Raw genomic sequence first — 18,331 nt, 5'->3', positions numbered from 1 at the left:
CACACACACACCCTCACTCTCCTCACACACACCAACACCCACTACACATCTCGCACTTCACAAATCTCGTACACTGTTCTTCACTTATCACATGCCCTACACAACCCCTTTCACATACTACACATCTCACAAATCTTCCCTCATCCACCACACATCCTGTACACCACTCCTTAACCACACTTACCCAACACACCCCCTTCACCCACCACATACCCCACACACCTCACACACACACCCTCACTCTCCTCACACCCACCACACTGCTTGCACTTCACAAATCTCTTACACTGCTCTTCACTTATCACACACCCTATACAGGAGTGGAGGAGTAACATAGTGGTTAGTGCAGCGGACTTTGATCCTGGGGTACTGGGTTTGATTCCCACTGCAGTTTCTTGTGACTCTGGGCAAGTCACTTAACCCTCCATTGCCCCAAGTACAAAACAAGTACCTGTATATACTATGTAAACTGCTTTGAATGTAGTTGCAAAACCCACAGAAAGGCAGTATTACAAGTTCCAGTTCCATTTCCCTACTTGAGATTCTACATGGAATGTTGCTAGTAGAGGAGTAGCCTTGTGGTTAGTGCAGCAGCCTTCAATGCTGGGGAACTGGGTTTGATTCTCACTGCAGCTCCTTGTGACTCTGGGCAAGTCACTTAACCCTCCATTGCTCCAGGTACAAATAAGTACCTGTATATACTATGTAAACCACTTTGAACATAGTTGCAAAAACCACAGAAGGTGGTATATCAGTTCCCTTTGTCTTTCTCTTACACAACCACCTTCACATACTACACAACTCACAAATCTTCCCTCATGCACCACACATACAGCATTCCTTAACCACACATACCCAACACACCCCCTTCATCCACCACACACCTGACATTCCCACACTCATTTAGGGAGGGGGGAAAACATGGGGCAAGATAACCCCATAAAGCAACTCCTCATAGGAGAGAGGGAGGAATCAAAAGGGGAGGGAAAGGGTGTGACTTCAATGATGAGGGAAACATGGAGAGTACAAAGGAAAGGATGAGGGGGAGGAAAAGGGAAAGAGCACAAGGGTGCAGGGAGAGGGGGAGAGAACACTGGAAGAAGAGGAGGGTTTGATTAACCACCAGCCCATAATGTATCTATATATGTACATAAAAAATTAAAACAAATATACATATATACTGAGATATACACACACACATATTGCCCCCCCATTGAGTTTTAGAAAGTTCACTCTAGTTTACACTAATTAAGATTAGACTGATCAGCTAAACTTCCACCATCATATCTGATGATGACTGCACTTTTTGTCCTTCTTGTCCTTTAGATTGTAAGCTCCTTTGAGCAGGGACTGTCCTTCTTTGTTTTTTGTACAGCGCTGCGTAACCCTGGTAGCACTCTAGAAATAAATAGTAGTAGTAGTAGTAAGTTTAATGTCTTCTATCACAACCCATTACTTCACTCTGCTGCCCTGACCTAAGCCTGCTATATGCTGTACAAATGATTTAGCATAATAAATACAAGACAGATTCACACTATGGTGGGAAGAAAGCACAGGCAAAATTTGGCCTGAGCATACATGCACATGCACTTCCAAGACATGGATGTGTTTTGTTTTGTTTTTTAAACTCCCATTCTGATACAGTCCAGTGCTTGTAGTTCTTGAAGCACTGAGTTAGAATACATTATTTCTAAATACAGGTACCAGAATGCATTGGAATGGACTAGGCAAAGGTCCAGCAGTTTGTTCTAAGTTCACAGCCTTGGTTGGAGGCCTAAAAATATTCCTTTTCCTTAGGTTGGTCAAATGGGAGTGACCCATGTTGCTGTCCGAGGTTCAGATGATGCTTTGAGTACTGTTTAGGTATTTGGTGGAGGAGTTTCTGAGCCACATAGGGGGCACTTCCATTAGGTACGCCGTGGACTTTAGTAAACGGGCAGTATATATTTCTTTAAAAATTTTATTTTATTCTTGACAAGTATTGTTTGCTTGTTTCTAATGTATATCAATCAATCAATCAATCAATCAATAATAATAATAACAAAAATAAAACATAGAAAAGAAAATAAGCTGATACATTTTTTATTTGACTAATGTAAAACATTTTTTGATTAGCTTTCGAAGGAAGCTAATCAAAAAAATGTATTAAGTTAGTCCAATAAAAAAGGACCATTAAAAAAGGTATCTTCTTATTTTCTTTTCTATGTTTTATTTTATTTTATTGCTATTGATTATCTTTAAAAGTGGACTAGCACGGCTACCACATCTCTCTACATAAAAATGTAAAATGACAAACCACTTCTGTTGAAATTCCATGTAGAAAAGGGAAAAGGACGGTGATAGGAGTGTACTACCGTCCGCCTCGCCAGGATGAGCAGATAGACGCAGAAATGATAAAAGAAATCAGAGATGGTTCCTCAGGGGGTACCTCAGGGGTCTGTGCTTGGACCGCTGCTTTTTAATATATTTATAAATGATTTAGAGATGGGAGTAACTAGCGAGGTAATTAAATTTGCTGACGACACAAAGTTATTCAAAGTCGTTAACTTGCGACAGGATTGTGAAGAATTACAGAAGGACCTTGCGAGACTGGGCGGCTAGATGGCAGATGATGGTTAATGTGAGCAAGTGCAAGGTGATGCATGTGGGGAAAAAAACCCGAATTATAGCTATGTCATGCAAGGTTCCACGTTAGGAGTTACGGACCAAGAAAGGGAAAACAGGTGTGAGGATGTTATAATGCCATTGTATCGCTCCATGGTGCGACCGCACCTTGAGTATTGTGTTCAATTCTGGTCGCCGCATCTCAAGAAAGATATAGTGGAATTGGAAAAGGTGCAGCGAAGGGCGACTAAAAGGATAGCGGGGATGGGACGATTTCCCTATGAAGAAAGACTAAGGAGGCTAGGGCTGTTCAGCTTGGAGAAGAGACGGCTGAGGGGAGACATGATAGAGGTATATAAAATAATGAGTGGAGTGGAACTACTACTACTACTACTACTACTATTTAGCATTTCTATAGCGCTACAAGGCGTATGCAGCACTGCACAAACATAGAAGAAAGACAGTCCCTGCTCAAAGAGCTTACAATCTAATAGACAAAAAATAAAGTAAGCAAATCAAATCAATTAATGTGAACGGGAAGGAAGAGAGGAGGGTAGGTGGAGGCGAGTGGTTACAAGTGGTTACGAGTCAAAAGCAATGTTAAAGAGGTGGGCTTTCAGTCTAGATTTAAAGGTGGCCAAGGATGGGGCAAGACGTAGGGGCTCAGGAAGTTTATTCCAGGCGTAGGGTGCAGCGAGACAGAAGGCACGAAGTCTGGAGTCGGCAGTAGTGGAGAAGGGAACAGATAAGAAGGATTTATCCATGGAGCGGAGTGCACGGGAAGGGGTGTAGGGAAGGACGAGTGTGGAGAGATACTGGGGAGCAGCAGAGTGAGTACATTTATAGGTTAGTAGAAGAAGTTTGAACAGGATGCGAAAACGGATAGGGAGCCAGTGAAGGGTCTTGAGGAGAGGGGTAGTATGAGTAAAGCGACCCTGGCGGAAGATGAGACGGGCAGCAGAGTTTTGAACCGACTGGAGAGGGGAGAGGTGACTAAGTGGGAGGCCAGCAAAAAGCAGATTGCAGTAGTCTAAACGAGAGGTGACAAGGGTGTGGATGAGGGTTTTGGTTGAGTGCTCGGAAAGAAAGGGGCGGATTTTACGGATGTTGTAAAGAAAGAAACGACAGGTCTTGGCAATCTGCTGGATATGAGCAGAGTGGGAGAGAGAAGAGTCAAAGATGACTCCAAGGTTTCGAGCTGAGGAGACAGGGAGAATGAGAGAGCCATCAACAGAAATAGAAAACGGGGGGAGCGGGGAGGTGGGTTTGGGGGGGAAAATGAGAAGCTCGGCTTTGGTCATATTTAATTTCAGGTGGCGTTGAGACATCCAGACAGCAATGTCAGACAAGCACGCTGAAACTTTGGTTTGGATGCAAGGTGAGATATCAGGGGTAGAAAGGTAGATTTGGGAGTCATCAGCATAGAGATGGTAGGAAAAGCCATGGGATGAGATTAATGAACAAAGGGAAGACGTGTAGATAGAAAAGAGGAGGGGACCAAGAACAGAACCCTGAGGTACGCCGACAGGCAGAGGGATAGAAGTAGAAGAGGATCCACCAGAGTGAACACTAAAGGTGCGGAGGGAGAATATTGACCTCTGGATTTAGCCAGTAATAGGTCATTGGAGACTTTAGTAAGCGCAGTTTCGGTTGAGTGGAGAGGGCGAAAACCAGATTGTAGTGGGTCAAGAATAGCATGTGAGGAGAGAAACTCAAGGCAGCGGCGGTGAACAGCACGCTCAAGTAATTTGGAGAGAAAAGGAAGGAGGGAGATGGGTCGGTAATTAGAGGGACAAGTAGGGTCGAGTGAAGGTTTCTTAAGGAGAGGTGTGACCACAGCATGTTTAAAGGCAGCAGGGACAGTCGCAGTGGAAAGTGAGAGGTTGAGAATGTGACAGATAAAAGGAATAAGAGCAGGAGAGATGGCATTAAGAAGGTGGGTGGGAATGGGATCAGAGGAACAGGTGGTACATTTTGAGGAAGAAAGGAGAAGTGTAGTTTCCTCAATAGTAACTTCAGGAAAGGAGGAAAGGGAATGAGGGGAAGGAGAGAGAGGGGAACGGACTAGTGGAGGGAGAGGTGGTGAGGTAGAGAAAGCAATGTTTATCTTTTCAACCTTGTTGTGAAAGAATTCAGCAAGGAACAGGTGGATGTGAAGCGTCTGTTCACGCTTTCCAAAAATACTAGGACTAGGGAGCATGCGATGAAACTACAGTGTAGTAAATTTAAAACAAATCGGAGAAAATTCTTCTTCACCCAACGTGTAATTAAACCATGGAGCGATACAACGGCATTATAACATCCTCACACCTGTTTTCCATACCTTTCCTAATAATACCCAACATTCTATTCGCTTTCCTAGCCGCAGCAGCACACTGAGCAGAAGGTTTCAGTGTATTATTGACGACGACACCCAGATCCCTTTCTTGGCCCGTAACTCCTAACGTGGAATCTTGCATGACGTAGCTATAATTCGGGTTCTTTTTTCCCACATGCATCACCTTGCACTTGCTCACATTAAACGTCAACTGCCATTTAGCCGCCCAGTCTCCCAGTCTCGTAAGGTCCTCTTGTAATTTTTCACAATCCTGTCGCGATTTAACAACTTTGAATAACTTTGTGTCATCAGCAAATTTAATTACCTCGCTAGTTACTCCCATCTCTAAATCATTTATAAATATATTAAAAAGCAGCGGTCCTAGCACAGACCCCTGAGGAACCCCACTAACTACCCTTCTCCATTGTGAATACTGCCCATTTAACCCCACTCTCTGTTTCCTATCCTTCAACCAGTTTTTAATCCACAATAGGACATTTCCTCCTATCCCATGACCCACCAATTTCCTCTGTAGCCTTTCATGAGGTACCTCATGAAACAAGTTGGTTTAGTACAGATCAGTCCTACACAGACACTTGATGCTAACAGAATACCCAGCCTTTTTCACAAATGAACAGGTTGCCCCTCATAAAGTATAGAATAAGTAACCACAAACTAAAAATAGAAATATGTAGACAAAAATTAAACTGAACCCCTGAGAAGCCATACTCTGCATACAGTGCAAAACCAAAGAAACAGAAACAGTTACACATCCCTTTGTACTCTGCAAAATATAAAAAAAAGCAGATGTAATTTCAAAAACGTATATATTCTAAGTGCTACATTAACAATTAACAAATAAAAGAAAAAACAGAACATAAGTGATACATTTTTATTGGACTTACTTATTACATTTTTTGACTAGTTTTTGGAGGCAAAAACCTCCTTCCTTAAGTCACAACAAGCATACTATTAGAGCATGATACTATCCCTACCTGAAGAAGTAAGTTTTGTTCTCCAAAAGTTAGTAAAAAATGTATATAGTACAATATAAAGGTGTCACCTTATTCTTTGTTTTTTTTTCTTTTCTTTATATTTATTAACTTTTAAACTGCACTAACAGTGTTACCGTATTACTTTATCCTAAATTTAAATTTAAATTCTTTTTTCTACCTTTGCTGTCTGGCCATTTAATTTTTCTAATTTTTTTGGTCCCAATCTCTGGTTATTGCTTTCCTGTTTTCTTTAACTGTCGTTCCAAGGGTCTCCTGTTGGTATTCCATTTTTTTCTCTTCTTCTGTCTTCTTCTTTTTTTTTTTTTTTTGTAATTTTAATGAATTTTACAAGATACACTTGTACAGAAAAGGAGTATTACCATACCATACAAGAAAATATTTTATAAAGAAAATCTATTAAATGATAATTACTGCTAAAGTCCACAAATGTTCCCACTTATCCTATCACGGAGTAGATACTAATGGAGGAAGCACAAGAGAGTTTACGGCTGGTTCTTGTCTGGAGTCCAGGAAGTTTGCTAACTGATCACTCTCAAAGAAAACATATTTAATTGATTGAAATTTAACAACACATTTGCAAGGAAAATTAAGCCAGAAAATTCCCCCCTGTGACAATACACGATCACGAAGTTTCAAAAAAGATTGACGTCTTTTCTGAGTTTGTCTAGCAATATCAGGAAATACTTTGACTTTGCAATTCAGAAAGACTTCATGTCTATGTTTAAAGAAAGTTTTCAAGATCCAGTCCCGATCCGGCTGTAGAACAAAGTCTATAATTAATGTAGCAGGTTGTACTCCACATAATTCATCTTCAATTGTTTGTGATAAATTCAAATTTAGCTCCTCAAATGGGGTTTCCATAGATGGTATTATGTGCTCACTTGGTTTCTTAACATAGGGAGCCAAATAATAAATCCTTGCTACAGGTGGAAACAATTGTTCAGTAATTTTTAATACTTCAGAAAGATATCTTTTGAATGTTATTAAAGGAGCCACTGCTGGAACTTTAGGAAAATTTATAAATCTCAATGTTTTCATCCTTTGTAAATTTTCTAAAGTTTCTATTTTCCTCTGTAAGTATACATTTTCTTTTATTAAAGTTATTTGACTCTCTTTAATTTGATTTGTTTCAAGTATAATTGTTTGTTCAAAAGTTTTAGATTGTTCCAACTGTTTTTCCAAGTCTGCTATTTTAACTTGATTTGATTGAGTAACTTTAACTATTGGAGATAGTTTCTGGGTTAAAGAATCTTCTAAACATTCCAAAGCATCCCAAATTTTTTCTAGGGTTATTTTCTCCGGTTTTTTAGGAAATAATTTCAATGTTACCTCTTCCTGAGCTCCTTTCTTAGAGCCAGTCTTGCTCTCTTGTGATTCAACTCCTGCTCCTTCGGTATTCTCAGCAGTAACCACCAGCACTGCTGCACTCGGCATTCTGCTAGCAGAGTCTGCCCCTGCTCCCAGATCAGACATCTCCTCATCGGGTCTAGTCAATCCAGGGCTCTGGTCTGCCAGCATTGCCGGCATGGAAGGAGGACTCCGTTCCTCTGGGCTCAGAGTGGTCTCTCCCTCAGGCAGGTAGGTCGGTTCTCCTCTCATCGATCCCTCCTGCAGCAAGGGTTGTTGCCCAGTCAATTCTACTCTGGGAACAGTGAAACGGTCCATTGGTCCCAATTCCTGTCTTGCAGAGGGAGCAGGGTAAGCCCTCTGTTTGCCCCGTCTCTTGGGCATGGAAATGTATTTTTTAAGGAAAAAAAAACAGCAAGAGGGAGTTGAGTGAGGAGCTGTTTCACACACGTCCTATTCAGACGCCATCTTGCCTCAGATCTTCTTCTGTCTTCTTCACCTCTTCCACTATAACCAACTCCAACACTGATCTGTTTCATCTCTGTGGGTGCTGAACATCCCTAATATTGAGCAAACCCTTTGACTGTACCCAGGGAGGCATCATTTCTATAGGATTAGCATCCCCAATCATTTTGAAAAGTTGACTCCTATGTCCCCACCTATCCAGTCTTGCCCAATTTCTCTCTTCCCAGCCCATAACCTCTGTCTCTCCCCCCGCCTTTATCCAGTATTGCCCTATCTCTCTGTCACTCTCTCTCTCTCCTTTCCCTCCCATCCAGTCTTGCCTCATTTCTCTCTCCCTCCCCACCTATCCAGTCTTGCCCAATTTCTCTCTCCCCCTCAGTCCATAGCCTCTGTTTCTTCCCCCCTTTTATCCAGTATCATTCTATCTCTCTCTGTCACTCTCTCTCTCTCTCCCTCCCCACCCATCCAGTCTTGCCTAATTTCTTTCTTTCTCTCCCCTCCCATACACTGCAGCCCTGCAGCACAGTCTCACTCCCTCCCTCCCATGCACCTCTGCTGGGCCCACACTAATAAACTACCATAGGAGACAGGCAGAATCCGGCTCTCTGCAGTGCTGCTAGTGCTTCGTGCGTCAGTCACGGAAGTGTACATCAGAGAAGGCAGGCCTGGTGCAGGAAGCAGTAGTGGCATTGCAGAGCCGGCTCCTGCACGTTTCCCATGACAGTTTATTAGTGCGAGCCCAGAGGTTCGGGCCCAATCAGCTGCAAGCTGCATCTGACATCACTTGGAAATCCTGTAGAGGAGAAGCAGAGAGATGGAAAATACTTAAAAAAAAACAAAAAAAAACTACTTTCCAAATTTGTACTTTGCTACTAAGCATAAAAGTACAGCTTAAATGGAACTTGTCACTAGTAAAAAGTATTGCACAAAAAAAAGTAACTTAAGTACTGCACTTAAGTGACCATGTGGAGTGGCATAATTGAACGGGGCACCCAGGTTTTCCTGGGGCCGTCCTCGCAGGATGGCTACATAAAGGGGGGGGGGGGGAAACCCATATTATTGAAACAAGATGGGCGTCCATCTTTTGTTTCGATAATACAGTCGGGGACACTCAAATCTTCACATTTAGGTCAACCTTAGAGATGGTTGTCCTTAGTGATGGTCGTCCCCAGTTTTCAGCGATAAAGGAAACCAAGGACGCCCATCTCAGAAACGACCAAATCCAAGCCATTTGGTCATGGAAGGAGCCAGCATTCTTAGTACACTGGTCCCCCTCACATGCCAGGACATCAACTGGGCACCCTAGGGGGCACTGCAGTGGACTTCAGAAATTGCTCCCAGGTGCATAGCTCCCTTACCTTGTGTGCTGAGCCCCCAACCCCCCCCCCCCAAAACCCACTACCCACAACTGTACAACACTACCGTAGCCCTAAGGGGTGAAGGGGGGCACCTACATGTGGGTACAGTGGGTTTCTGGTGGGTTTTGAAGGGCTCACATTTACCATCACAAGTGTAACAGGTAGGGGGGGATGGGCCTGGGTCCACCTGCCTGAAGTGCACTGCACCCTCTGAAACTGCTCCAGGGACCTGCATACTGCTGTCATGGAGCTGGGTATGACATTTGAGGCTGGCATAGAGGCTGGAAAAAATTTTTTAAAGTTTTTTTATAGGGTGGAAGGGGGTTGGTGACCACTGGGGGAGTAAGGGGAGGTCATCCCCGATTCCCTCCGGTGGTCATCTGGTCAGTTCGGGCACCTTTTTAAGGCTTGGTCACAAGAAACATAGACCAAGTAAAGTTGATCCAGTGCTCGGCAGGGACGCCCTTCTTTTTTCCATTATTGGCTGAGGACGCCCATCTCTTAAGCACGCCCCAGTCCCGCCTTCGCTACATTGCCGACACGCCCCTGTGAAATTTGGTCGTCCCTGCGATGGAAAGCAGTTGAAGGCGCCCAAAATCAGCTTTCGATTTATGCTGATTTGGGCGACCCTAAGAGAAGGACACCCATCTCCCGATTTGTGTCAGAAGATGGGCGCCCTTCTCTTTCGAAAAAAAGCCTGATAGTCTACCTACTGGTCCAAGATTATCCTTGGAAGTCTGGTTGAACTTTGTGCTCACCTTTATACATGCACTCAGTTATCATTTCCTGTGGCTTCTTTCTACATTCAGTATTTCCAAGCCAGTCTGAGCACATTCTGTAAATTAGATGCATTTTCTTCTTATTCCAAATGTAATTACTTCCTTCCTTTGTACATCTAGTTTAAATTATGTTTCACTCATTCTTACAATCTCTTTATTATTGTTGTTTCCCCAGCTTTTGCAATTTGTTCAGAAAAAGTGAAATCAGCTGGGCTTTTTGATGGCTAATTAAATGCTGGTAGAATGTACTAGACTGACATCTTATGCAAATAGTATCATCTAATTATCCCTAAGACAGATACATCAGTGCTAGAATCTCTACTGTGCCTTATAGATGCATCTATTGAGGCAGCTCTCAGGGTTTGGTTTGATTTTCAGGCCCATTCAGTCCTTCTCACTGCAGCAGCTTCCTAATATTTTATTGTTGGAACTGAATTGAATCATACTAGTCTCAGTAATTTAACAATATAGTATAGAATTCATTATTCTCACGAGTACACTGGCCTTATAAAATCATCACGTCCCTGTTTGTCCTGTCAATGTCTACTTTTTCTCACTGAAAACTAGTAATCTTTGATACGTTATTCCATTTTCTTTCTAATTTCTGCCACACTTTCCCTGTGATTTTGATGTCCTCAACAATTGGAAACCTTTTTAAAATTTTTCTTTCCTATAGGGAAAATGCCATTCAGTTCAATCCTGTTGAAATCTTAGGGAAGGCAGAACACATTGTGATATCATCAGGTATTTTTAAAGCTGCCTTGTCATTGGTTAACACCAAACATTGTTGTAGGTTGTGGCCTGTGGTCAGCGACTGTCTCCATTTACAATTGGGCACTTTTACCAAAGTGCGGTATAAAGCGGCCTTAGCCCATGCTTCTGTGGGTCATTCCCGCATACTAAGGCCATTTTTCCACATGGGTCAGGGGCGTAGACAGACACCCAATTTTGGGTGGGCCTGGGCCCAAGATGGGTGGGCAGAAGAACTCTGCCTTGTCCCACAAGTGATTTGGTCTCTCTCTCTCTAGCCTGCATACCATATGGTCTCTCAAACATCCCCCCCCTTCATACCTTTTAAATAGCAGATTTTCACCGGCAGCAAGCAGCAACTAATACACACTGCTCATGTTGGCCCCACAGCATGTATTAGTCGCTGCTCGCTGCAGGCGGAGATCTGCTATTTACTAGGTATGCAGGAGGGGACAGTTGTTGGGAGCCATATCATAGGTGTGCTGCTAGGCCAACCCTTGGCTACACCAATGACATGGGTAAAATGGCCGAGTTTTTAAATTAATGGCCACACGCTAATTTTCCCATTAGCATGTGGCCATTAGCACATGAGCCCCTACTGCCACCTATTTCAGATGGTAAGGGCTCACACATTAACCCTGTGCTAATTGGTTAGTGCGTGGTGATGTAGCAACATTAACTGATACCAGAACAGGTAACTGGACACAAAAAGTCCTATGAAAATAGCAACAAACCCAGAAGTGGGAAATGAGGGAAGGCTAAAGAAACCACAGGTTCAACAAATAAAGTTTATTACATAAAAACAAATATCAAGACACGGCACCATATTTCAGCATACAAACGCCTGCCTCAGGAGTCTGATGGTGCAGAGAATGGGAATACAGCTAGATGGGAATAGTGAGATGGTCTTTAAAAAGACAGAGCATATATGACTGATGCACTATGAAAAAAAGAGCCTGGCAGTTCATGCCTAATGCTTCAATGAGTAAAGGTGCCTTGTGGGCATGAGCAAAAAAAAAAACCAACAACATACATCAACAATTTCCTTCTCTACCACAAGGTCCTCTTAGGTGCTAGGATACCAACTAAGTGTATTCTATATACCACGCCTAACTCTAGATGCCACTTATAGAATATGCTTAGTCGGCGCTGATTTCTGCGCCGATTTTATAGATGCCATATATAGAATCTCCCCCAGAGTGTTTTTGAAATATGAGGGCCAGATTTTTATATATGCAACTTTTATATATGCAGCCAAGGTATGCATTTAAAAGGGCAAAGTGGCTTAGGGCAAAGTGACAGTGGATGAAAAACATATTTATGTGGATGCATAAATAGCAGCTATAACTTTAAACAGAAAAGAAATGTGTTTAAAGTTATATGTCAATTTTTGGTGGTGGCACATATGACCTTTATTTTAGAAGCTCTGTTTGTGTTTTAGACAGGGGCGTATCTGCGTGGGGCCACAGGGGCCTGGGCCCCCGCAGATTTCGCCCTGGCCCCCCTCCCCGCCGTCAACCCTTCCCCGCTGCTTACTTTTGCTGGCGCCGAGGTCCGACCCGCAATCTCCGTTTTTCGTCTTCCTCCGTGGCCATGCTTCCAGGAAGTAACGCTGCAGTGCTGATTCGTTGAATCCAGTTCGGCGTCTGACGTCAGACGTCGAACTGGATTCAACGAATCAGCACTGCAGCGTTACTTCCTGGAAGCATGGCCACGGAGGAAGACGAAAAACGGAGATTGCGGGTCGGACCTCGGCGCCAGCAAAAGTAAGCAGCGGGGGAGGGTTGACGGCGGGGAGGGGGTGGAGAGAGGCGGCGGCGGCGGCGGGGGGGGGGGGGGGGGAGGCAAAAATGTGCCCCCCCTCTCTGGCTGTGGCCCCCCCTACCGCCGGATTCCAGATACGCCCCTGGTTTTAGATGTCCATAAACTGACATTTAGATGTCCATATTCCATGAATGTCTAAATTCCATTGTTATGAATCTGGGGTACTGATGCCTAAAACCTGCAGCGTGTTCATATGTCAGGAGACCTATATGTCCATATGGCATTTAGACCTGCTTCCTTCCTCTCCTGATTTCTTCTCTACAGACTGGTTCGGATGCTATTGATCTTTAGCTTAATACTAACCATCTATGTTTGAATTCTTTGAAATCATTTTGGCCCTTTGGGTGAAGGGTCATGCGACTCATCCTTTCCCTGTTACGTTGATTCACGCGTTCCCTCTCTTTGGTAGACTCCTTGAAATATCTAGGGGTTCTCTGACTGTTTGCTCAATTTTATTTCCCAAGTGTTTGCTATTGTTTGTTCCTCTCTCCTCTCTGCATACTATTCCTTCTATCCATCCTTATCTTGATCTTGATGCTTCTGCAACACTGCTTTATGCCTTTGTTATATCTAAATTAGATTACTGCAACATTTCCTATGGTTTTCTCCTTTTTGCCCTTATCAAAAATCTTCAAACTGTACCAAATACAGCTGTTTGCATTCTTTCATGTTACCCCTATCCTCCAACAATACCACTGACTCCCTATCCTCTTTCGGATCCGCTACTAACTTCTGTCACTTACTCATAAAGTATTCTATACTGGATTCCCGTCCTATCATTCCTCCTTAGTAGTCCCCTATAGGCCTGCACGGGTCTTGTGATCTGCCTCTAGTAATCAGCTTTCTGTCCCACCTCTCTCCTGTTTCCACCTGGACTCCACTCAACGCGTTTCATTTTCCTACATAGGACTTTGTCTATGGAACTCTCTTCCCCCCCCCATCTCAGGTCTGAAGTTTCTTATTCCTGCTTCAAGGTAGCCCTTAAGATTTATTTGTTTTCTGAGACATTTACTGGTGGTTAATTGGGGTTCAGGGGCTGGCTGATTGACCCAGATCATTTATAAATAAGTTAAGTAGCACCCTCCAATCTTCAGGTACTATGGATGACTTTAATGACAAATTACAGATCACTGACAGCAGATCAGCGATTTCTTGTTTGAGTTCTTTCAGGACCCTAGGGTGAAACCATCTGGTCCAGTGATTTATGATTCTTTAATTTGACATGGCATAAGTGGGTGTGCCTAAATATAGGTGCATAACTGTGGGTGTGTCTAAATGTAGACACATAACTGCCTAATATACTAGTGTTCCAAGAACAGATTCACAGTCCGCGTAAAGTGGGTGTCTAAATTATGGTACTCAATGCAAAAACTTACCATACTTTGATAAAAGGGCCCCTTAATCAGCTTATATTCCCCATCATTTTACATTATGAGCAGATGACAACAAAACATAAAATAATAATTACACCTCACAAAATCCCATCTGGCAGGAAATACTTGGGATCCAGTATTCAAAGTTACTTATCTGGGGAGCAGTACCTGCTACTTGGATAAAGTTGCACTGATCAGGGCCATACCCAGTTTCAGCAACATTATCCAGATAATACAATGCAATACCACTTGATCTCTTATTCCGAATATGAACTCTTTATACTTGACTGCTTAATCTACCACGTCAATCATAATCTCTAATGTAATACCACTTGTATCTCTCACTCCGGAAATGGCGATCGCCATGACGGAACAATGTAAGCCACATTGAGCCTGCAAATGGGTGGGAAAATGTGGGATACAAATGCAACAAATAAATAAATAAATAAATAATATCCCTGCTTACTGTCCCAGGGTTATCCGGATAGTGTCGGGGTGGCCCTAGGGCAGAGCCTGGGTGGTGCCAGAATTTATCCAGTCACTTGCGATATTCAGCACTGGTATCTGGATGGTTATCTGGGCAACTTACGGTACCATAAAGGCAGTATCAGGATGATGACAGTGGAACTGTTATATCCAGATATTCAGTGCCAGTATTCAGATAGCAGCTGGTATGGAATATTTGGGTATATCTTTAAATGCCCTGGCAGGCATTTAAAAGGAATACTACCTGCAGAGTTTAAATTGTGACCTGTTGAGTTCTATGAGGTATTTAAGGTTGTCATTGTAGATTTCAGTTTTTCAGGCTGTCAGCATTGGTTGCTATTATATGAATATGCAATTTGGATGGGGAAACAGGAAAAAAATGGACACTTCAGGAATCAAGGGAGCACTCTTCAAGATTCCCTGTCTAGTACCTGTACTAGCTCCTGTATAATTTATACTTCATGCTGCTGTCACTTTCAACTTTTCTCCTCTTTTTTTTTTTTTTTCAGAGGAGCATTTTCTATCGTCCGAAGATGTGTGAAAGTGTTGTCTGGGCAAGAGTATGCGGCAAAAATTATCAACACAAAGAAACTCTCTGCAAGAGGTAGGGGCAAAGAATGGTTCTTGCTAGCGAAAAATCTTTGCAGACAGCTCAGCAGACAGTTAAAACACAATGTTGACATTTTGCCAGGCTTTCATTTTTCTGATTTAAGCTTGATGTTTAAACTTTTCCAGAGCATTTACTGAAAGGCTTCTCAAATCTGTCCTTTGGTCTGCAGGGCAGTTGGGATTTCAGGATATCCACAAGTGAGGGACAATTCTATAACTAGGTGCCTGAGGTTATTATCCCCCCCCCCCCCCCCCCCCCCCCCCCGTCGCATGTGTATATGCTCAGAGAAGTAACAAGAGAAGTGAAAAGTGCACCGGGCTCTCCAGGGACAAATCAAGGAAACTTCAAAATTTTTTGACACAAGTTTTATCGATAGAAGACTCGACACAGCACTGTGTTTCACCAGGCAATTTGCAATATGATCACCCTGTGCTGTATGTTTTTTTTCCAAAGACCTTTTTTAAGACCACTTGTTTTTAATGCCACTCTCCAGATAATATAGAAAGATTCCTGAGGCAGGCCTTTTGGCCAAAACACAGTGCTCTGTCAAGTCTTCTATCAATAAAACTTGTGTCAATAAGAATTTGAAGTTTCCTTGATTTATCCCTGGCGAGCCTAGTCCACTTCCCACTTCTCTCGTTACTTCTCTGTTTCATTGTGGGATTTCAGCATTCCTCCACTCAGGTGGACTTTTTCTGTATGCTCAGAGAACTAACATATGTATTAGGTGCTATTCTATAATGATATATGCAAGCACTAGAGCAGAGGTGGGCAATATATATACACAGAGGGCCACATGAACGTTAGAACGTCCCCCAGTGGGCTGCAACATTATGTAATGTTGGAACCGTAAATGCACAGAGCTCCGTAGATCTTCTGTCATAAATAATCCAATTAAAGCAAAACTTAAATGACCTCATAACTGGAGTGACCTTTGATGGCAGCTTCAGAGTTTGGGAAGTAAAACCAAGGCCGGGCAGACTTCTGTGGTCTGGATCCTGTAAATGGCAAAAATAATCAGGATCAAGGCTGGAGTGGGCTTCAAAGGCAGCTCTAGTAGTTGGGAAGTAAGACCAGTGCTGGGCAGACTTCTATAGTCTGTGTCCCAAAATTGGCAGGAAAAGAGAGAGTGAGAGTGAGAGAGAGAGAGAGAGACAGAGAGAGAGAGAGAGAGAGAGAGATTAAGTACGCCAGTGTTTAAACATGAAGAAGTGGAACAAGTGCAGAGGGTCAGATTCAACTCTGGGCAGTTTGTTGGGCAGAATAGATGGATTGTGCAGGTCTTTATCTGCTGACATTTACTATGTTAATAAATAAAAAAATTAACTAAAAACAACTCTGAAAATATTTGTGAAATACCGTATTTGAAATCACCCGAACTCTGGCTAATGATGTTCTTTGTGTATACTTCCCATGGTCTTGGGGGGGGGGCATATAAAATTCAATGGTGGGCTGTATTTGGCACCTGGGTCACAGGTTGCCCACCCCTGTGCTAAAGTGTGCAAATTCAGAGGGGGTGTATACATGGGCAAAGCATGGGAGGGGATGGACAGGGGCCTCCTAGTTACTCATATAACTTACAGAATACTGTAAGTTACACAAGCTGTTGCCACATTTAGGTGGCCAGAGTTATGCCAGATCTATGACTGAATGTATGTTTCACCAATACCAGGTTACCCCAGTATTCTATAATGGAATCTGAGCATCCAGATGCTTTTATAGAGTTGGATCTCACTGCGTAGCATTGGGTCACCTACAAATGGCTGCCCACTTATACAATTGCCATCTAAGGGGGGAAGTTATTAAGGTGTGATAAAAGGCAAGATTTCAACGTACCTTGATTTACTACAGGAGTCACCAGCTTGTGATTTCTCTGAGCCACAGGTTGCTGACTCCCTTGGCAAGGAGCTAACACTGTCTGCTAGCCACCTTACATGCAGCATTAGTCCATCGGCCTACGAGCATTGAGCTGCCTTCTCTCAAAATGATGTCCCTAGTGTTAGTCCCACGAGATTACCACTTGAAGTGCCATTTTTAAGGAGGGGGCAACTAGGGATTGCTCCTGGCCCAGGGATGTATTAGACCACCAAGTACTGCCGGGGACCCTCAGGGTATAGGGGATGTCAGTTGGGGAGAGCTGTGTGCGGGGAGGGGATTGTGTGAAAGGGAGGCTTTTGTGTGTGTGTGGGGGGGGGGGGGGCTGGGGATTGGGTGTGGGAGGGTTGGAGATCGAGGGGCTTAGGTGCAGTGTGGCTAAGATGGGGAAGATTGTGTACAGGGGGCCTTCAGATCATGATTGGGGTAGTTGGTGAAGCACTGGGCCATGGTTTGGCAGCCTGATGCTCTTGTAATGGTACAATAACCCCAGCTTTTGACTGAGTTTATTTTACTGTCATTTTAGGTTTATAATGTGATTTCTGGCATGCATCTAGTGTTCATCACAAGTCACCTAGCATTTACCTAGTAATGAGCTGCTTTACATGCATTTCATTGCTATGGACCCTGGGATAACTTATTTAGGTGCTGTGTTAAGCCAGAATACCCATTGTTACAGCCCTTTAAGTCAATTAATGAGCTAATAATGGGGCCCTTTCACTGAGCCGCGTAGGCGCCTATGTGTGCCCAAAGCGCATCAATTTTGAATTACCACCTGGCTATCATGTGGCCCTTGTGGTAATTTCATTTTTGACAGGCGTCCACTATGTGCACTGGAAAATATTTTTATTTTTTGGCGCGTGGGTGGTAATCTGGTGGTAATCGTCATTCAGTGCACATAGACCATTGCCACCCGTTTACCGTGTGAGACATTACCTCTAGGTCAATGATTAGTGGTAAGGTCTCAGACCCATAATGGACACGTGGCAATTTTCATTTTGCCACATGTCCATTTTTGGCAAAAATTTTAAAATGGCATTTTTCACAGATGCGCGGAAAATGATTATGCGCGCGTCCAATACACACATCTACACTACCGCAGGCCATTTTTCAGTGTGCCTTTGTAAAAGGACCTAAAAGTGCATGAGCTGAATTTGCATATGCTGGGTTTGTGGAGATCCTGAAATCCAAACTGGCTGTGAGGTCCCTAGGACAGATTAAGGAACTCTGGATGTACTGTACACACCATGTATACATCTTGTTAAATTAGACTGTTCCTCTCCACATCCTTATCAGAACCCCTAAAACAGGGTGCTCAATGTCGGTCCTCAACGGCCGCAACCCATGCGGGTTTTCAGGATTTCCACAATGAATATACATGAGATCTATTTGCATACAATGGAGACAGTACATGCGAATAGATCTCATGCATATTCATTGGGGAAACTTGAAAACCTAATTGGGTTACGACCCTTGAGGACCAGCATTGAGCACCCCTGGCCTAAAAGGTATCTTCTGGACACTATG

General features: G+C 43.3%; 1 protein-coding gene across 3 annotated transcripts in view; it reads left to right on the top strand.

The window, feature by feature from the left end:
- CAMK2A (calcium/calmodulin dependent protein kinase II alpha) overlaps positions 1-18,331 on the top strand; it is a 238,611-nt gene that overhangs the window by 25,890 nt on the left and 194,390 nt on the right. For all 3 annotated transcript variants that reach the window (XM_030212236.1, XM_030212235.1, XM_030212234.1), the window contains exon 2: positions 14,829-14,923. In XM_030212236.1, the coding sequence (XP_030068096.1) occupies positions 14,829-14,923 (95 nt within the window). The remainder of the gene's footprint in view (positions 1-14,828; positions 14,924-18,331) is intronic.

The sequence above is a fragment of the Microcaecilia unicolor genome, chromosome 8 (genome assembly GCF_901765095.1).
Source record: "Microcaecilia unicolor chromosome 8, aMicUni1.1, whole genome shotgun sequence".
Taxonomy (NCBI): domain Eukaryota; kingdom Metazoa; phylum Chordata; class Amphibia; order Gymnophiona; family Siphonopidae; genus Microcaecilia; species Microcaecilia unicolor.
The sequence above is the reverse complement of the archived record's forward strand: the minus strand, read 5'-3'. Positions and strand labels throughout refer to the sequence as shown.